The following is a 21719-nucleotide window of genomic DNA, read 5'->3' as shown; positions in this document are numbered from 1 at the left end:
GGTTTAGTTATGCAAACACCATTGTACCAGTGTGGCAAGCTGTTCACGTATGAACATCATTGGAGCTCACCGAAATCTCTTAGATTGTAAGAACGTAAACATGATCAAATTCGAAACAAAAATGCCAAATTTTAGAATCTACAATGAGATTGACATAAGGGTATTCTGGAAGAACTCGAAACAGTCAATTTAACTCAGGCAACATGAGGGTTTAACATTCATTTCCATGGGAGGACTAACAATCCAACTGCTTATGAAAAATCAGCCAAAAGGAATTATTGAGTTCTTTCTAAACACATCTAATTCGTAATTACAACAAAAGCCTTGTATTTCTAGGTAATTAAAACATTGGATTCGGGGTTTTTTATATATTCTGTTACACTAAGCTGTCCTCTACAAGATTAAATCTGTTCAATAATTCCTGCAATTCATGCAGTGCAATCTTATAGTGTTCCTGGGATTGTGCTCCTCCTTCCACAACTGGAATTGCACACTTATGCAAGTGATTATGCCAATAAACTGGGTTATACACATCAATGTCACAGGAGCCTCGATCAACATGCCTGTACTTGAAATCTTTACACCACCGAGGCAGTATATAGCGTGAGGGGATTTCTTCCACGCCGTTATAATTAAGAACATTCAATGCATGCCTGCATAAATAACCTTTGTAGTTGAACAAACTGCATATGCATCGGATATCCACCTGACTAGTCTCAAACAAAACCTCATAATTCCTAACCTCCTTCTCATTTCCTTCAGTTTCGACTCTTTCTTTAACGATGTAAGTTATTATTGGCCCATTTACACTCACCTGCCTTGTGTTAAAGCAAGAGTACATCCCCTCAACTTCAGATTGAAACTTATTAAAGATTTCTTTTGTATATACTTTAGAGAGCTGCACCTCAAAATTACATCTTGTTTTCAATTCAAAGCATGAGTTTCTTGACTGCATATCCGCCACAGCTTCTTTCAGGTGCTTCCTGTGCAGAGCTAAATCATACTTATCAACAAATTCCTTAAAAGATGTATGCTTATGTACATAACCATCAAAAAATGCATTCAAGCTCTCATTTTCTTGGATAGGAATCGTTCCAGCAAAAAATGTGTCCTTTAAGTACACTGGAACCCATTGTTTCCTGTCTTCATACAATGTTTGGAGCCATTTGTTATCCCCAAGTCCATGCTGCTTGATCACTTCGGCCCAAGAAGTTTCAAACTCAACTATCCTCAGGGAGTTATAGACAGCTTTATTTAACTGTCTTTTAATTGCTTCAAATCCTTTCAATCCCCCCAACTTCTCTGGAACTCTGTGCATGATATACCACACACAATAACAATGATGAGCCTTAGGGAAAACCTCAGAGACAGCAATTTGCAAGGGTTTGCACTGATCAGTAACAATAACTTGTGGGGCGTGCCCTTGCATGCATTTAAGCCATGCTCTAAAGATCCAGACAAAGTACTCTACTGACTCATGTCCGAGGAAGCCACACCCCAACAACACAGATTGTCCATGATGGTTCACTCCAACAAAAGAAATCAAAGGAATTTCATATTTGTTTGCCAAGCATGTTGTATCAATCACAATAGTGTCACAAAAGTAACCACATGCAGTCCTGGACCTAGCATCAGCCCAAAATACATTCTTCAGACTGCCATCATCATCAAAATCCATCAAGTAAAAGAAGTTTAGATTAGTTAACTTCATGCGACAGAAGTAATTATAAACGGCATAAGCATCTCCCTCTTTAAGTTCCAAATGGTTAGAGTGATCAGCTGGATGAATACCCTCTCTTTCAGAAACATTTGAGTAACCATTAGACCCAGCATCCAAAGCAGCTGTTCGATACATCTTGATAGTATGTATTTCTGTAACAGGTTCTGCTGGTGGTTGTGCCATACTGGCTGCAAGAATCATTTTCTTATGAGACTTGTAAAATCTTTTGATCTGTGGACTCACCTGGTGATTGTGGTCAAGCTCAACTTCAACTATTCTCCACCTTTTAGAGTCCACAAGCTTAATGACTACCATTGCAGGGCAACCAGTTCTTGTTTCTGGTCTTGGATTGTTGGCTTCGCTCTTTTTCTTAAAACCGGCACTACTGCAGCTAAGTTTTGCTCTATAACGCTCCTTCCTTTTGGATCTAAACCACGAATTGCTAACTCTGATGCCAAAACCCTGTTCCTTAGCAAAGACATTGTAGAAGTCATAAGCTTCATCAAAAGAATCAAACTCCAAACCAACAGTAGGTGGAAGTGGTTCTTTCTTTGAAAGTTTTGCACCAGTTTCATCATCATGTCCCACTACACTGCAGTCTCCCTCACCCTCGTACTCATCAACCTCATCAAAGACTGGCTCACTATTGAGACAAACTTCTTCCATCTGGAAAACAAACTTGAAGGAACATTCAAACTGCAACAACGCAAGAAGGTAACATTTCTATGAATCAAATTTAGATGAGGTCAACAAGACAGGAAATCCTGTATCAAGCATCACAATAATCAAAAGTATGCTACAATCCAGTTTATTGCAGCAACAATTTGTAAGAAAAACAAACCTAAAAGGCAAAAAAATTGTACAAGGATCTGATACATATATGCTCAGAAACTAGGAGGAATAAATGGTAAACATCACAACGAGGGAAAAGCCTACTTTCTAATACAATGAATATATTGCTAAAAGTATAATAAGAGTATTAGATAAAGCCTCTAAGAAAATCAACTGTATCTAACTGTTCTGCTTGGACTAAGTATTGAATAAAATTAAAATATCTAAAAACTTAATCTTGGAGACTGGACCCATTCAAATGAGCAATGTCAACTCAGACAAGAATAGCATTTCCTTAAAAAAAAGCTAATTCTCAGGCACACATTAGACTTCTCCGATGAATGTGACAGATGTGGATCCTAGTAAAGATAGTCAACAAGGATTTGGTACAAGAGAATACAGTTTCTGTTCCTTTCTTTTTGCACTAGGCCATCATTATGGTTGTATGTCATTTCTGTTACAAGGTCCAATGTTAAACTCAATGGTGAATTTCCAAGCTACAAATCATAGAGACCCAATGGGAAAGAGATCAAATGGAATGAGAATAACTAAGATCTGTGGTATACTGCAATCATACATAGTTAGCAACTAGGGAAAAAAAGATAAACAATGTAATCATACCTTCAGCCCAAACTATACCACCGTTGATCATGTTTTTGATGCCAATGAACTTGCCCCATCAGCTTCCCTATCAAACCATAATCAAGCAAAAGATTTCGAAGCTCCAAGAAGCCCATGGATTATCTGCTTATAGCACAAGCTTCCCGCTTTGGCATAGTTTAACCACTTTAGCAAGCCTACGGCATCATTTCACCACAAAAAGAAAATGTACCTTCAACCTTGTGAAAAACTAATGAGCATAGCAAACTAGCCCCACCATAGCAGATTATAAGCATATACAAATGATGCAAGACCATAATAATAAGAAAATTTCAAGAAAGAAGTAGAATGCCCTTTCATAAGATTAAAGTTGTAAAAACTTCTTTCACGCTAACAAGATAATTAGATTCCCAGATAAGCTTCCGCAATTTACACCCAAAGAACTGTGAGCAAAGAATAAAGAATTAAATTCTGTAAGAGACTTAAAAAAATTGTCCAAGCACCAACACCTAAGAGAGCAACATCAGACAACGAGAGGAAGAAGACAACATAATATACTGATCAGTTTGTTACACAATACGCACCCAGAGACGTGAAGAGTGGAACAGAACTGGTTATTCCAGGATTTATCAAACAAATGCTTCAATATGATTGTCTGCAAAATAACACCTTAATATCTCTATATTTCCTTCATCTCAAGTCTCAACCAAGCCAGACAACTAAATCTATTTGACAGCTCAGGAGCTAGAAATAGCAGCAGTAACAATGGAATAGCAATACAGAACGTGTGCCCATTGAGGTGCTGACATCATGATGATGTAGACACGAACAGCAATAATGATGACATGCACGGCGTAGATAAACAGAAAAACCACATGCGAGAGATTTTCAAGTATAAACTAAATTTAGCAAAAACCCTTGCAACAAAAATACATAAGAGACGCCCCCACATTCTAATTCCTTTCCAGCTAAACTTCATTGGCCCCAAACTTATACTTCAAAATCAGTAAGAAAATGCATTTCCAACCGGAACTCCAGCTGTATTCAAAGCTAAAATTGGAACATATAATCCTTTCAACAGACTGATCATACTATGTAAATTACAGGTAACAAATTACCAGACATTAACTCCATTAAACAATAAGCCATAAAGGCAATTGCAACAAAAAAAAAAAAGAACTCTAATCATCAAATGCTTAATCAATCTATGTTATGACCCCAAGCAAATGGCAAAAAATAACCACCAAATAGGACCTAAATTTCGTGTCCCTGATTTAATCCCAAATATTGATTTACTAAAATTAATCATAGAGTTCATGAGATATGAGCATCATGAATGTTTATTTTCCGTTTGGTTGCTGAGAAACTTAAAAGGTCAATTTTTTTGTATCTAGCTACTCCGTTATAACTCAGTAGTAACTAAAACCATCCAATTTCAAGCCTAACACTTGTCAATAATCAATTGATTACTTCATTTATAAGTTCTTTACTTATCTCAGCAACCGAACAAAATTCCAAATCGATCAAAACCCTAAGTCAAACAGATAGAATTTAAGCTAAGAAAAAAACACCTTCAAATTTGACGGTAAGTTGAAATTATAGATGATCTTACGATGAATCGCTGAGCGGGATGGGTGAGGTGAGGAAGAATCGGGGAGGTGGCCCTGAGTCACAGCCTCCGAGTTGGCGTTGGGAAAGGAAAATGCGAGTCTCACACTTGGGCTTACAGACGTTTCGTAGATCTATCGACTCTGTGAGCTGACACGTGGGGACTGTCGCTTTTTTATGTTTACAAATTGATGCGTGCGCTGTGCTGCTGGGGGTTGGTGGCGGCTCCTTCGTGCAGTTGGTATTTTTACGAATTAAATTAAGTAAAAGAATTAGGGATGTCAAGGGTTGGGTATTTTATAATTTTGAGATATCTTAACTCTAATTTTATAAAAAATTAATTATTTTAATTTTATTAATTATCTGAATAATTTTAAAATTATTATCTTAAGTATTACATTTTTATTACTCTATAATTACCCTAACCTTTTTAAAAATTTGATTAGATTAAAAAAATTATTAAATTTTTTTTTATAGTACCCAATTACTTAAACCCGTGTACATATATAATAATATTTCTCTACGTATTTCATAAAATTAGTTATTAATTAAATTAATAAAAATAAAAATAATAAAATTTAAATTTAAATAATCAAAAACAAATATTTTAAGCATTAACTTAAATAACTAAAAATAAATATCCATGCAACGATATAAATTTAAATAACTATACATAAATATCAAAATAACAACATAAACTTAAATAACTAAACACAAATATCCAAACAAATAACATAAACTTAAATAACAAAAAATATAATTTTAATAAGTTATAATTTTTATAATGTTAACACAAAATAAAAAATAAATATATTTATATTTAAAGTATATATACTAAAAGTATTATAGTGTATATACAAAATAGTAATTGTATTCTTTATAAATAAACTCAATGTATATAAAATATAGATATTAAAAGACATTATAATTTAATTAATAATCATAATGTTATTAATTAACTTAATTAATTGTATAAATTTGTCCTTAGTTACATGAAATTTTAAAAAAATAGCCAAGTTTCAAAACTATTATAATCTCATGACATCTTTTTAGATAATTAAGTTTATACATTATAAATTTATATAAACAAATGTATATATATTATTTAGTAATTAATTTATATAATAGTAATTATATTATTTATAAATGAACATAATATATAATAGAAAGTGTACGTGTTAAAAGACATTACAAATTATATACTATAAAGTGTATATATATGTATATATTACAATTAATAATTTTATAAGTTATAATTTTTATAATGTTAACATAAAATAAAAATTAAATATATTTATATTTAAAGTATATATATACTAAAAGTATTAGTATATATAATATAGTAATTATATTTCTTATAATATTACTCAATATATAATATATATTTAAAAACATTTCGAGTTAATTAATAATCATAGTTTAATGAATTAATTTAATTAACTATATGAGTTTGTCTTTAATTACATGAAATTAAAAAAATAGTTAGATTCCAAAACTATTATAAACTCAAATACTCTCTTTAAATATATATATTATAAGTTATAATTTTTGTAATCTTAACTAAAAATAAAAAGTAAATACATTTTTATTAAAAATGTATATAATAGTAATTATATTCCTTTATAATATGATATGATATTCATATTATTTAAACATAATTAATAATATAATAATAGTTTTATTTATATATATTCATATGATCACATTAGTAGTTTAACTAACTATATTTTAATATATTTGTTAACATTTAATAAAGGAAATTATTGATCAATATGATACAGACTTTTGGTGTATTTCTTCCTTATCTAGGTTCGAATCCAATCAGCATCAGTTTTATTCAATTATTTAAATAATAAAAAAATATATAAACGATGGGTACCCCTAAAAGAAATTGTCATTTATCTTTGTATTTTGAAAAAATAAATAATATTTTTTAACGAATTAGGTGAATATCCAATTTTAAATTTTCAAAAACTAAATTAACCGAATTTTCATTAACAGTAACTCAATCAATTGAACTAAATCCTAAAATTGCAATAATCAAATTTAATTTAGCTTTAATCAGTTTAAACACTATTTTATATTTATATAACATATTCATAATATTTATTACTATTTACCTTATATATTATATATATTTCTGTTATATATATAACATATTTAAAGTATATATCATTAATTATCAATTTTTTTATCTGTTAAATTATAAATTTTAAATGTAAAAAACAATCAAAATAATTGAACTAAGTAACTGATTAAAATCAAATTAAATTAACTGAATTTAATTAATTTCAATCAATTTAATCAATTGAAATACTAATCCTAATTATTGAGTTATAAAACATACATTTTAATTAGAAAAAAATAACAAATAAATTTATTACTATTTATCTATTTTAATGAATAAAATATTAAGTAACAATATATATATATATATATACATATGAAACCCGTATAATTTTGACTCGTAACCTTCTATTTGTATTTGGTTGCCGATTGTAGTCTAAGAAGCTTTTGAGTGTATATGGATTAAGTTGCAAACTCAATAATGCAACAAGTGCACAAGATTGTAAATTGCCATTTTAAGACGGTTTCATCAATTATTCTTGTGGATTATTTAACCTTATACCATCCCTGTGACATAAGAAACAGACTATTTATACATGTGACAAGAAGCATTGATTAAATATTAACACCTATTGTACAATGAGTTTTAAATTTATCGTACATTTACATTTATTCAAATTTAATGCAATTTACATGTTATCTTTTGTAAATATAATACAATAATTACAAAGTAATTTGTGATAAATGTTACAGTTGATTGCATTTTTCAAAAAAATTAATATTTAGGAAGTGACATTTATGGTAAAGTGATAGCGTATTATATATAATAAACTAACAGTGTATTAAATATAGATTTTTTTCGAAATTATCTAATATTTTTTCTGTTAAAATAAAATAAAATATCACATTGCATTAATTTTATGGTAAAATTTTTTAATGAAAGGTGTAGATGTTACTTACATAAGGAAACTAGTGAGTCTAATGCAGATCTTGGTCGTGGCTTCAACCTCCCGAAAAAATATTTATTTTAAAAAGCCCATTGTAGGAAACATTAGACTATTTTATAATTAGATATTCTGCCTACTTTCTTTTATGGGAATCAAATTTATTCCATTTGATTAAATTAAGAGATTAAATTAATAAAAATAGTACATGTTGTGTTCAATGTAACAGTTATTGCATTGCACATTGGGCAGCTTAATAAGCTTTATTCTTATCTTAAACCATAAGACTTAATGGCTCATTAATATATCTAATAATAGCTCTTTCAAAAAACAAAATTATATATATCTAATAATAGTTTATAAAAATGACAATAGGAGTATTCATTAAATTCAAAATAAATTCAATTAAATTACCTATTCATATTTTATTTGATATCAATTAAAATTTCATACTTAATATCTGAATCTGGTTATTAATACTCACAAAAAAATTTGAATTTGGATTTGAAATAAAATTAAGTTTAAATTCAAGTTTCATATATATTTTTAATAAAAATTAAATTAATAAATTGAAGTTAACTAAAAAAATAATAAATAAATAATTTTATATGATATTATTAATAAAAATTAGAGATTTTATTTATCAAAACGATGATATATAGTAGTTTTATTATGCAAACCTTGCCTAAACCTATTATATGATATCTTATTTAATCGGAATGGATAGTATATAATATCTCATTATAAAATATCTATTATTATCCCCATTTTGTTGCTAGTTAATAGAAAATTATAAACTCATTTTAGAAAAAAATATTTAACCTAATTGGTTGGATAATATAAAATATCTAATTACAAAATACCTATTATCATCCCGTTTTTATTGCTAATTAATAGAAAATCATAAAATCATTATACAACCATAAAGCCAAAAAGTATTTACTTTTCAGTAATATTACAAAAAAAAAATATTTTTAGAATATAATTTGATTGGTTAAAAAGACTTATAGTAGACAGAGTAAATAAGTAAAAGAGCATTGACTGTAATAAAGTTAAGCTATTGCCTTTCATTTTTAATGAAATATATATTTTTTTCATTTTTTACCATTAGAACTTCTTAGGCCCTATTCCATGTAATGACGGAATGCAGATAAAATATCTATATCCGACAAAAACTGTATAATCATAAAATTAATAAGTATTTAATTTTTAATAATATCATTGTAAATAAATTATTTTTAAAATTGTAATTATTAATATTATATGATACGCGATACGTATTATATTATATCTTACATTATTAATAAAAAATATAAATTAATATATTGTATGGTTTTAATTAAATATCCAATATGTGTGATACAATACGTGTGATACTAAAAACTCATTTTATCTATTTATTCATTTTTATGTTGAAAATTTAATTTTTTAAATTTTTAATTAACAAATTAATAAAAAAATACATATTTTATTTAAAAATATATATTATTATAATACTCAATTTTATTAACAAATTTAATTTTTAAAATTTTTTTATTTTATACATATTTCAGTGTTTAAAATTTAGATATTAAATTTTTTTTACTCGGACATTCCACCAGATAGAGTGGATGTAATAAAACCTTGAACTGCTCTTAGATTAAGTTGATCTTAGATTTTTTAATCAAACTATATCTTATCTTGTTTTATTATTACTAATCCTTGAACTGCTCTTTCATGTAATGATGGAACCAGATAAAATATCACACAAACATCTGTATCATACAAAATCCAGCGCCCTACTTGATTTAAAAAATCACAGCGGCGGATCGTGATCAAATTCAATGGACGGTCGTCAATCACTACCGCAAAAATCAAATTGGAGAGAAGATATATGTGATGATGGGTCCCGAAGTTCTCCAAATGCTGACGTTGCCCGATGAACTCCAGGGACAGAAAAATGTACATCAACCTCGGTCACGTGCATAGGGAATAGGCCCCATTATATGTGGGCACATACGCACGTGCACACAATCCGAGCCCAAAATTGGTCCGCCAAACGGACGGCGGAGATAAACCTCATAAAAGCCCCCCTCCCTCGGCTGCACCAGATCATCACCAGCATCCGCAGGGGAAGGCAACGAAGGTCCAGGTTAAGTATAGTGCAGGCCTGATTGTGTAAAAGCCTCCTGCTCTCACCTTCTAACACCACATACATCTCCTTCTCTTTTCTTCTCTCTCTAAAAAGGGGAACAAAAAGAAACTACATAAAAATAATTTTTGGTAAAAAACAAAAAAGAAATTAATAAAACCAGAGCTGCAGAGGGAGAGAAAATCAGAAAATCCGAAGAAAGGAGAAAGAAAAAGAGAGAGAGAGAGAGAGACAGAGAGAGAGTGCGGCAATGAAGCAAAGCTCAGTTGAGGCAGTCTCCTCGTCGTGTACCTCTACGCTTAGCTTACAAGACCAATCACAGACCGCCACCTCAGCATCGGTATCCGAAAACCACCACCCACAGAGCAACAACAATGGCAAAAACTTGACATCAATAACGGCGGTGGATGACATAGCTGGGGTGGGGTCAAGAGACGGTGGCGGTGGGGCCCAGGAAACCGTAGTTGTCGATCGGCGGGGAGAATACTCGGCGGTTTGCAGATGGACGGTTTATAATCTTCCGAGAACCAAAGCTAGGGCACTGTGGAGCAAGTACTTCGAGGTAGGAGGTTACGATTGCCGTTTGTTGGTGTATCCGAAAGGGGACTCCCAGGCTCTGCCGGGCTACATATCCATATATCTCCAAATCATGGACCCGCGGGGCACTTCGTCGTCGAAATGGGACTGTTTCGCTAGCTACCGCTTAGCCATCGTCAATCTAATCGACGATTCCAAAACCATTCATCGCGATTCATGGCATCGCTTCTCGAGCAAGAAGAAATCTCACGGTTGGTGCGATTTCACACCTTCTGCTACTATTTTCGATTCCAAATTAGGTTATCTCTTTAACAACGACGCCCTTTTAATCACCGCCGATATCTTAATCTTGAACGAATCGGTTAATTTCACACGTGATAATAACGATGTTCAATCCTCATTGTCTTCTATGATTTCCTCTTCGGTTGTCGCCGGTCCCGTTTCCGATGTTTTGAGTGGCAAATTCACTTGGAAAGTGCATAATTTTAGTTTGTTCAAGGAAATGATTAAGACACAGAAGATAATGAGCCCTGTTTTCCCGGCTGGAGAGTGTAATTTGAGGATTAGTGTGTATCAAAGCTCGGTTAACGGGCAGGAGTATTTGTCTATGTGTTTGGAGAGTAAGGATACTGAGAAAGCGAGTTCAGCTGATAGGAGTTGTTGGTGTTTGTTTAGAATGTCAGTGCTGAATCAGAAACCGGGGTCAAATCATATGCATAGAGACTCGTATGGAAGGTTTGCAGCGGATAATAAGAGTGGGGATAATACTAGTTTGGGGTGGAATGACTACATGAAGATGTCAGATTTTATTGGGTTGGACGCAGGGTTTTTGGTGGATGATACTGCAGTATTTAGTACTTCCTTTCATGTGATCAAGGAGTTTAGTAGTTTCTCAAAGAATGGGGGGTTAATTTCAGGGAGGACTGGGAGTGGAGCGAGGAAGTCTGATGGGCATATGGGGAAATTCACTTGGAGGATTGAAAATTTTACAAGGTTGAAGGATCTTCTGAAGAAAAGGAAAATAACAGGTCTTTGTATCAAGAGTAGGAGATTTCAGATTGGGAGTCGGGATTGCCGTCTCATTGTTTATCCTCGAGGTAAGCAAGATTCATTTTAAATTCTTTAGTAATGAATTGGATTTTGTGGTCATTATACTATAGACAAGCTGAGTCTGGTACTTCAAGTTTAAGGAAATGATGTGTCTTGTTGTTTTGCGTTTCTATCTTTTTATCTTATTGGATCGAGCTAAAGAGATGGTTACATGCTTATGGTAGTTGTCCACTGCAATTATTTTTTGTTTTTAATCCAATAGTAATTGGTTAGCTTAAGCCTGGTCTTGTATCTCTAACTTCATATCTGATTGACTTGAAAATGTTTTGGCTTTACTAGCACTTGCTTAGGGCTTCTTTAGGGAAGTGAAAAATTTTCTAGCACTCAATACTGGTATTGAAGTTCTATGTCACTATATATATACATCTATAGTCTTGTCCCTGCACTCAAAATCATTTAAAATTGCTTCTTTGGTTGTGCCTCTGGAGCAAGAGCAATGTTTTACCTTTGTAATCTGGTTTGCCATCAGTCTTATGATCCTTGCATCTGAGACGGGGTGACCTGGGCTGATGGTTGCTAAATTGTGTTTGGAAAGTGGACTGATTGAAATTTCCTATGGGCTTGATGGTATCAGGGCAGTCTCAGCCACCATGCCACCTTTCTGTGTTTCTTGAGGTTACAGATTCAAAAACTACAACCAGTGACTGGAGCTGTTTTGTAAGTCATCGGCTATCAGTTGTGAACCAAAGGATGGAGGAGAAGTCAGTTACAAAAGAATCTCAGAACCGCTACTCTAAAGCTGCTAAGGACTGGGGTTGGCGTGAATTTGTGACACTTACCAGCCTCTTTGATCAGGATTCTGGGTTTCTTGTTCAGGACACTGTTGTATTCTCTGCAGAGGTTCTGATTCTGAAAGAGACATCAGTAATGCAGGATTTCACTGATCAGGATACTGAGTCAGCAAATACTGCTCCCCAGATAGAAAGGGTTGGAAAGCGAAGTGCATTCACATGGAAGGTGGAGAACTTCTTATCTTTCAAGGAAATAATGGAAACACGCAAAATTTTTAGCAAATTTTTTCAAGCTGGTGGATGTGAGCTTCGAATTGGTGGGTGATTGTCTCCTATCAATGCTGCATTGAACATGTCCTTTTGTTGTTTACTTGTTTCTCTTGATTAATTGGTTGTTTCTCATGATGCAGGTGTGTATGAGTCATTTGACACCATATGTATATACTTAGAGAGTGATCAATCAGTTGGTAGTGATCCAGACAAAAACTTCTGGGTTAGATACAGAATGGCTGTGGTGAATCAAAAAAATCCAGCCAAGACTGTGTGGAAGGAATCTTCTATTTGCACAAAGACATGGAATAATTCTGTTTTGCAATTCATGAAGGTGTCAGATATGCTAGAAGCAGATGCAGGGTTTCTTGTGCGTGACACTGTTGTTTTTGTTTGTGAAATACTGGATTGCTGCCCTTGGTTTGAGTTTTCAGACCTTGAGGTTAGTCTTTTTCAGATCTGTTCCACTTATATGTTGTTCACTATTCACTGTAGGCAAGTTTTGTTTATTTTGAGTTTTTGGATTTAGAGGTTAGTCTCTTTGGGCTTTCTATTTATGTGTAATCTGCTAGTTGTTACAGATGACTTATGGTACAGAAAAGATTTTTAACGCTGCATGCCCTATGAAAGTGTTTATGGCTTGTCCTGAATGTTGTGTGAAGTTGATCCATACCCAAATATTTAGCCAGATTCTTCTGCATCCCTCTATTGCATGCAATGTTCATTTATGTTCCCATGCTGATTACTTTCTTGGAAACAGGAAGGAACTAGTAAAAGCTATTATAAATTAATCTATAATATCTCTTTCTTTCCTAGGTGGAATGGGCTTTGTTTTCTTGATATATTTCTAATGAATTAAGATCAATTTTGATGTGTCTTCCTCTCACTTTTGCCAGGTTTTTGCTTCTGAGGATGATCAGGATGCTCTAACAACTGATCCTGATGAACTCATTGATTCTGAAGATAGTGAAGGAATAAGTGGAGACGAAGAAGATATCTTTAGAAATCTTCTTTCCCGAGCTGGATTTCACCTGACATATGGAGATAATCCATCACAGCCACAGGTCACTTTACGAGAGAAACTTCTGATGGATGCTGGAGCAATTGCTGGTTTTCTGACTGGGCTTCGTGTTTACCTTGATGACCCAGCCAAAGTAAAACGTTTGCTGCTTCCAACAAAGATCTCTGGTAGTGGTGATGGAAAGAAGGTTCCAAAGACTGATGAATCTTCCCCGAGTTTGATGAATTTGCTAATGGGGGTCAAAGTTTTGCAGCAGGCAATTATTGATCTACTCTTGGATATAATGGTTGAATGTTGCCAACCCTCAGAAGGAGGTGCACATGGTGATTCTTCCGATGCAAATTCTAAACCTTCTTCTGATGGTAGTGAAGCTGCTAGCCCACTGGATTGTGATCGGGAAAATGGAGCTGCAGAATCTGCTCAATTTCCTGTGTATGAAAGACTGGATTCTTGTGTGGATGATGGTAGCGCTGCATCTGCTGTACAGAGCTCAGATATGAATGGGATTAATGTCTCTTTGATAGCTATTCCTGGACAGCCTATTTCTCCACCAGAAACCTCTGCTGGGGGTTATTCAGAGAATTCCTCACTTCGCTCAAAGGTATGATATATAAATAATGTTGAACTCACTTGATTACTCTTCATGTATTAACTGCATGAACAAATTGAGTTTGCAGACCAAGTGGCCGGAGCAATCTGAGGAGCTTTTAGGGTTGATTGTGAACTCATTGAGAGCCCTTGACGGAGCTGTTCCACAAGGCTGTCCTGAGCCAAGGCGGAGGCCTCAGTCTGCACAAAAGATTGCTCTGGTTTTGGATAAAGCTCCTAAGCATCTCCAACCTGACCTAGTTGCATTGGTGCCTAAATTGGTAGAGCATTCAGAGCATCCACTTGCTGCTTATGCGCTTCTTGAACGGCTTCAAAAGCCAGATGCAGAGCCTGCATTGCAGATACCTGTAAGATAGTCTTTGTAGAGGACTGGATTTTTATTTACTTAAATGGTATTTGTGGGCTTTGTTTTTAGGTTGTATTTTAAGAGAATGAGGGAGTTTCCAGGACAATTGCCTCAAGTTTGAATGTACTATAGTTTTCAAATATGTTTTTTTTTTATAATATAAAACTAATTTCTTAATCGTTGATTGGTTTACAATGATTCTTCTATTTCAGGTATTTGGGGCTCTCAGTCAACTAGAATGCGGCAGCGAAGTGTGGGAGCGTGTCTTATTTCGATCTTTTGAGCTCTTGACAGATTCAAATGATGAACCTCTGATTGCAACCATAGATTTCATCCTTAAAGCTGCATCCCAATGCCAACATCTTCCAGAAGCAGTATGATTTGCTTTCTCTTCTCATTGTTGTATTCTGCATATAGACATAATTTCCTGAAGCATACATAACTGTTTTTGTTCTCTTCTGTAGGTCAGATCTGTTCGTGTTAGGCTTAAAAGTTTGGGTCCAGAGGTGTCTCCTTGTGTTCTTGATTTTTTAAGTAAAACTGTAAATAGTTGGGGAGATGTTGCTGAGACCATACTAAGAGATATTGATTGTGATGATGATTTCGTTGAAAATTGCTCGGCAATGGGTTGTGGATTCTTCTTGTTTGGTGAAAATGGACCCAGTTCTGAAAGCTTGCATGTAGTGGATGAGCAGGCTTTTTGTGCTGGTCGTCATTTTTCTGACATTTATGTCCTCATTGAGATGTTATCTATACCTTGCCTTGCTGTTGAAGCTTCTCAAACGTTTGAGAGAGCTGTGGCTCGAGGAGCCATTGTGGCTCAGTGTGTAGCCATGGTCTTGGAAAGGCGATTAGCTCAGAAATTGCATCTTAGTGCTAGATATGTTGCTGAAAGCTTTCAGCATGGGGACGCTGCAGTAGAGGGAGAAGCCAGTGAGCAGCTTAGAGCTCAACGGGATGACTTCACGTCAGTTCTGGGTCTTGCTGAGACACTGGCACTCTCTAGAGACCTTCGTGTCAGGGGCTTTGTGAAAATGCTTTATACGATATTGTTTAAGTGGTATGTCGATGAGCCATACCGAGGGAGGATGCTGAAGAGGCTTGTTGATCGTGCCACCAGTACTACAGAAAATAGTCGTGAAGGAGACTTAGATTTGGATATTTTGGTTATTTTGGTTTCTGAGGAGCAAGAGGTTGTTAGACCTGTCCTAAGCATGATGCGGGAAGTTGCTGAGCTTGCAAATGTTGATCGGGCAGCTCTTTGGCACCAGTTATGTGCCAGTGAAGATGCAATTATCCACATGGGGGAAGAGAGAAAGGCTGAAATTTCAAATATGGTTAGGGAGAAAGCTACTCTATCCCAGAAATTAAGTGAATCCGAGGCCACAAATAATCGACTCAAGGTATGTGTCTTAAAGTAATGATAAAGTCCGGGGAACTGCTCTCCTATCTGTATTTTTTAAGGAAGTTCTTAAAATTAACACATTTTATAAAATGACAGTCTGAAATGAAGGCTGAGATGGATCGATTTGCTCGGGAAAGGAAGGAATTTTTCGAACAAATACAGGATATTGAGAGTCAACTTGAGTGGCATCGCTCAGAGAGGGATGATGAAATTGCAAAGCTCACTGCTGAGAAGAAAGCACTTCAAGATCGTCTTCATGATGCAGAGACACAACTCTCCCAGTTGAAGTCTCGGAAACGTGATGAGTTGAAGGTACTTGTGATGAAAAATGTGACATCTCTTTGCTCTTGTTTTGGCTTTGGATTGACTGCTATTTTGGTGCTTTATCTGACACGTTTTGTATGTGACAGAGGGTAGTAAAGGAGAAGAATGCTCTTGCTGAAAGATTGAAGAGTGCTGAAGCTGCACGGAAAAGATTTGATGAAGAATTGAAACGGTATGCTACAGAGAATGTGACTCGAGAAGAAATTCGTCAATCGCTAGAAGATGAAGTTCGCAGATTGACACAAACAGTTGGGCAAACTGAAGGTGAAAAGCGGGAAAAAGAAGAGCAGGTTGCGAGGTGTGAAGCATATATCGATGGCATGGAATCCAAGTTGCAGGCCTGCCAGGTTTTTGCCTCACCATAGTTCCTGTCTTTTATATTTTATCATCATCTTTCATTTTGAAGTTGTAGGAGGTTTCCACTGTTTAGTGGGTAGACATAGTGCGAAGGAGATTGGGTATTTTTGAACTTGTCATATCTTGCTCTTCCTCAACCCTTTTGCCTTCAGATGTCTAGTTTGCATCTGAATCATCATTTTTGGGGGCTCGCACGGAACGTTGTGAGCTTAGGAAGTCAAATTTGAATGCTTTTTTGTCAGTGTTTCTTTCTCATTTCTGCCTTGTTTTCTGCAGCAATATATTCACACCCTTGAGGCTTCACTTCAAGAAGAAATGTCACGACATGCCCCCCTCTACGGTGCTGGTTTAGAAGCTCTGTCCATGAAGGAGTTGGAAACTTTGTCAAGGATTCACGAGGAAGGGCTCAGGCAAATCCATGCCCTCCAGCAGCATAAAGGCAGTCCTGCTGGCAGTCCTCTTGTAAGTCCACATACCATCCCACATAATCATGGGTTATACCCTACAACACCGCCACCGATGGCTGTCGGGCTGCCACCTTCCCTCATCCCCAACGGCGTAGGGATCCACAGCAATGGGCATGTGAACGGGGCTGTAGGGCCTTGGTTCAATCATGCTTGATTTTCTAGAGCCCCACATGTTCCTTTTGTGCCTACGCATTATACTTACCCCCATAGAGCTGCTTAACATCTCAATTTGATCGAGATGTTCTCTCTCTCTCTCTCTCTCTCTTTTTTTTTGAATTTCTTTATGGGCATTTTGACTGGTAGAACTGTTGGAGCACATTTGTGAGGAGAAAAGAAAAAATAAAAGAGAGATCCTCCCAGGTCAAGAAAGGGGCTGGGTACGTATTGCATGTTCTGCTGATCGAATGTGTGCCTCACCCAATAGAACTAACAGTTGGAAATGCCATTTACCCCTTTGCTTCAATTTTTATAAAAGTTAATTATAGGCCTTTGAAAAGTTTTGCTGATTACTCTCTTTCTGCCATTTTACTTGTATCCTTTGAAATATCCTTGCATGCTCTATCCCAGTGTGAAAAATGGCCATGAAAATGGCGTTAAAGCTCTGGTCTGGGCTTCTTCCTCTTTTGATTAGGAAGATGATGATGATGATGATGGTCAATTTAACATTATCTTTTTGGCTAGTCAAATCACCTTATCGCAACACAATAGAATCCATACATGAGGGGAGGATATATAGGTAGCTAGGCTAAGCCTGGCCAATATTTGGAAGGGAATCATGCATCTACTGGTTGGATAGATGTCATAATTCGTAAGTCATTGACAATGCTCGGCCTGTTTTTGTACGCAAACGGATTGGTCATCAAGAAAGATCAATCGCTTAAGTTGTCACGTATGCATGATTTCATTTAAACCTCATTACATCAAACATAAACATTGTGAAGTCAATATAATTAACGCGGAGAAATAAAGTAAGTTTTATTATAATCTTTTCTTAATTCATAAAAATTTTAACAGTGATTTATAATTTTAAATTTTCATTTTATCACGTGTTCATTTTAATTAATTAAATCATATTTTACGTGTAACTAATCTTATCGTAATTTTATTATAAAAATTGAAAAATTCAATTAAGCACGTGCGAAAATCTTTTTAAACAATTAGCTAAAAAAAAGAAACAATGAAATTAATTTCAACACTTTGAGAATAAGACATTGATTCTTACTGAATCATTCAAACCAAAATCTTCGTTTCATGTTTCATTGCTTATTCTCACTATCCATTTGTTTTCAAACCAGATTTGCGTAGCAGATACTACAGTATTTTGTGAAGGAAGACCACTTCTGCAAGTACTAGCTAGCTTTTCGTTTCATGTACTTCACTTGGCTATATATTAGGACACTTCTCTGATTGACAGGAAGACTGGCTCGTTCTAAGCTTCCGAAATCCTAGGATGAAGGAGGCAGAGACCTAGGATACGGCATGTGATGCATGATGAAAATGAAAGCAAAACGTGGCCGATAAATGTATTTGACTTTTGGTACGTGTCCCTCTGAACGCAAACTAGTCTTTAAAGCAATCTCCTCCACACGGTTTTAAGTTTTGACATTCTATTTAAGCTAATCGTACTCCCAATCACACAAACCTAAGAAACAGCAATCAAACACTCATCTCCCCCGCTATGCCTCCTCTTTTCTCTCTTACCTGTATTTCTCCTCCCATTTATTTGTGACACCAAACCTGTTTTCTTTTCTGTTGGTATTCTTGTTTCCTCTTTTTCTTCTTCTTCTTCTTCAAGAGAGAGAGAGAGAGAGAGACTGACATCATCTTGATTCCTTCTCTCTCTTCTGGGCATTGCTGGGTTGGTTATCAGCTTGGGTTTTCGTTTTCCCTCACTACATTGTTACATCTGTGTAAGCTGTTCTGCTCTTCTTCTTGTTTTTATGTATTTTAAGATATGATATATATATATATATATATATATCAATATTCGATCCATTTCAAAGCTTGTTGAATGGTATACAATGCACAAAGATGATCCCGAATGGAAGTAATTTCAAGATTGTATTGGTTTTTGATGATTTTCAATGTAATTTGCAGCATGATGAAGGTTTGTTGGCCTTACTTTGATCCTGAATTTGATAATCTCCCAGAGAGGATATATGGTCCCCCGTAAGTAATCCTTTTAAGCATTTTAAAATGATTAAGGTATCCCCTCCTGTGATCGTTATTGGAAAACTTCATGTCCCTCTGATGAACCCTATACCTTCGCTCTCCCTTTGCAGCTGTAGAGTTTGCATTGACAACGAAAGCATGGAGGATTGCACCGTGATCAAGGTAACGGCGAACAAAAAGCGAGTTCCTAGCTATACGGTGGGATAAAGTTAACAAGAATTAATGATTTTTCTGATCATGGCGCAGGTAGATAGCGTGAACAAGCAAGGCATCCTCCTGGAAGTGGTGCAAGTGTTGACAAACATGAACCTCACCATCTTAAAGAGCTACATTTCCTCTGACGCTGGCTGGTTCATGGATGGTAAACCACTTAATTTTCATTGAATCTCATTGTGTTTCAACTTTCTGACATGGGGGCTGATTGTTTCTTTCTTTTGTTTGCAGTATTTCATGTTAAAGATGAGCACGGAAACAAACTTAAAGATCAGAATGTGATTAACTATATCCAGCAGGTGAATATTGTTGGGTTCCAATGCCTGCAAATTCTGAACCTATTTCCATAATGGAGGGATTCACATGAAAATTTAATTTGATGACTTCAGGCCTTAGGTACAGTTAGGGAAAGCGAAAACACTGTCAAGGCCAAGGCCTGCAGCAATGACGTTTTCAACTGCGAGCAACCAAGTGAGCACACCGCTATAGAAATGAGTGGAACAGATCGGCCAGGTCTCTTTTCCGAGATATCGGCTGCCCTAGCTGACCTCCACTGTAACGTTGTGGAGGCACATGCGTGGAGCCACAATGCTCGTTTGGCTTGCGTAGCTTACATCTCCGATCAGTCCACTGACACCCCAATCTATGATCCCCACCGCCTTGCCACCATCGAGGACCACCTCACCACCGTGCTTCGAGCCACCACTACACCAATACAAAGTGGGTTCGACACGACCAGCCCACAAGAAGTGAAGACTGCTGAGTTCGTCGAAGGCACCAACATGGCTGATGTGGAACGCAGGTTACATCAGCTTATGCTTTCAGTTGGGGACTTCGACGGGCCCCCGTTTGAGCCAATGAGCACATCACCACCGCCACCAGGGTCAGACGGTGACGAAGAGGGAAGAAAGACCGTGGTCTCCATTGAGAATTGTCACGAGAAATGGTACTCCATCGTGAGCATAGAATGTAAAGACAGGCCAAGGCTCATGTTCGACACGGTGTGTACGCTTATTGATATGGAATACGTGATCTTCCATGCTTCCATTACTTCTCGTGAAGGTAGATCATTCCAGGTTTGTATCTACCACTCAATTTCCATTTATGTTTGTTCCTTCTTTTATACTTATTTGTTATGGAAATTCAGGAATACTTCATAAGACATGTAGACGGATATGCTTTGAGTACAGAGGGCGAAAAAGATAGAGTTATAAAATGCTTGGAAGCAGCTATAGAACGCCGGGTTTGCGAGGTAAAGCTGTCACTGAAAAACAAACCAAACCAAACCAAACGTTTCACTCTCTACCATTTCTCCTCACCAATCGGTTGCATCATGGCAGGGAGTTCGAGTCGAGCTGAGTGCAGAGAACAGGGTAGGGCTTCTGTCGGATATAACTCGGCTTCTGAGGGAGAACGGTCTCACAGTGGTTAGAGCAGATGTAGAAACCCAAGGAGAAAAAGCAGTGAACGCTTTCTACGTGAGAGACATATCGGGGAACGAGGTCGACGTCGACATGGACTTCGTGGAGTCAGTGAAGAAAGAGATGGACGTGATAGACCTTGAAGTGAAGAATGATACCATCAGACGACCGAGAGCTTCTTCGTCCTCCTCCCCGAGGCCATCACCTGGCCTGTTCTCTCTTGGAGACGTTCTCAAGTCTCAAATCGAACGCTTCTCTCACAACTTTATTCCTATCAAGTGAAAAACCCTTGTAAATATACGTAGGCAGTTAAACAAAGAAAACAAAGACAGGCTCATTCTTACACTCCTAGCTAGGAATGTAAATGAAGTAAAAGGATTCAACAAATTTGTATAGCCATGTATATGCAAATTGGACTGTTTCTTTGGAAAACGGTGGTTTTGTATATAAAAAAAAAATACACAATATTTCCATGTTTTGAATTCTTTGATTCTAGGCTTGTACGTAGTAAATTAAATGAATATTCTCTTTAAAAAAAATTCTCTCTAGTTGATATTCTATTTGGTATTTTTTTTATATAATTTTACATTTATACATTTAGTAAATTTCGTGTATTAACTTTACTCTTATATAAAAAAAATTTTATTTTTCGGTTTGTTTTGCATGACATTTGAGATATTTTGGAGTACATGGCCCATGTAGAAGGGCCAGATTTTTGTACCAGCCTGTTCCGTACAGTATAAATGGGCTGATCATGGGCCGGACCTTTCCATTGGATCAACCCAATCAGAAACCATTTACCTTAAAAAAAAAAAGAAAAAAAAATCATAATCCT

The 21719-nt window shown here is 35.5% G+C and overlaps 2 protein-coding genes and 1 pseudogene across 7 annotated transcripts; 2 read left to right on the top strand and 1 right to left on the bottom strand.

Annotated features, from left to right (window-relative positions):
* Positions 1-188: 188 nt before the first annotated feature.
* Positions 189-4921, bottom strand: LOC18587769 (protein FAR1-RELATED SEQUENCE 6 pseudogene; annotated as a pseudogene). 4 transcript variants are annotated; one of them, XR_016028342.1, is made up of 3 exons: positions 4764-4921; positions 3173-3348; positions 189-2484 (listed from the first exon to the last, which is right to left on the bottom strand). The product of XR_016028342.1 is annotated as a protein FAR1-RELATED SEQUENCE 6 pseudogene, transcript variant X4 (transcript). The 4 variants fall into 4 exon arrangements; XR_016028339.1 differs by having other exon boundaries at positions 252-2416; XR_016028340.1 differs by having other exon boundaries at positions 252-2416; positions 3173-3383; positions 4764-4912.
* Positions 4922-9910: 4989 nt separating this feature from the next.
* LOC18587768 (TRAF-like family protein) lies at positions 9911-17574 on the top strand. Its single transcript, XM_007011757.3, has 10 exons — positions 9911-11535; positions 12123-12596; positions 12690-12991; positions 13446-14171; positions 14248-14526; positions 14738-14899; positions 14990-15928; positions 16027-16242; positions 16341-16601; positions 16888-17574. The coding sequence occupies exons 1-10, from the start codon at positions 10152-10154 to the stop codon at positions 17230-17232; spliced, it is 5088 nt and encodes a 1695-aa protein (XP_007011819.3). The 5' UTR covers positions 9911-10151; the 3' UTR covers positions 17233-17574.
* A 1022-nt stretch (positions 17575-18596) lies between these two features.
* LOC18587767 (ACT-like superfamily protein) lies at positions 18597-21366 on the top strand. 2 transcript variants are annotated; one of them, XM_088809911.1, is made up of 8 exons: positions 18597-18615; positions 19176-19247; positions 19361-19412; positions 19497-19611; positions 19695-19762; positions 19853-20539; positions 20611-20715; positions 20804-21366. In XM_088809911.1, the coding sequence occupies exons 2-8, from the start codon at positions 19177-19179 to the stop codon at positions 21164-21166; spliced, it is 1461 nt and encodes a 486-aa protein (XP_088666037.1). In that variant the 5' UTR covers positions 18597-18615; position 19176; the 3' UTR covers positions 21167-21366. The 2 variants fall into 2 exon arrangements, with proteins under 2 accessions (XP_088666037.1, XP_007011818.3); XM_007011756.3 differs by lacking the exon at positions 18597-18615 and adding an exon at positions 18669-18988.
* The last annotated feature ends 353 nt before the right edge of the window (positions 21367-21719 follow it).

Source organism: Theobroma cacao, chromosome 9 (genome assembly GCF_053813885.1).
Source record: "Theobroma cacao isolate CCN51 chromosome 9, ASM5381388v1, whole genome shotgun sequence".
In the NCBI taxonomy this organism is placed as follows: Eukaryota; Viridiplantae; Streptophyta; class Magnoliopsida; order Malvales; family Malvaceae; genus Theobroma; species Theobroma cacao.
Note: the sequence above shows the minus strand (reverse complement) of the source record. Positions and strands in the feature narration are given on the sequence as shown.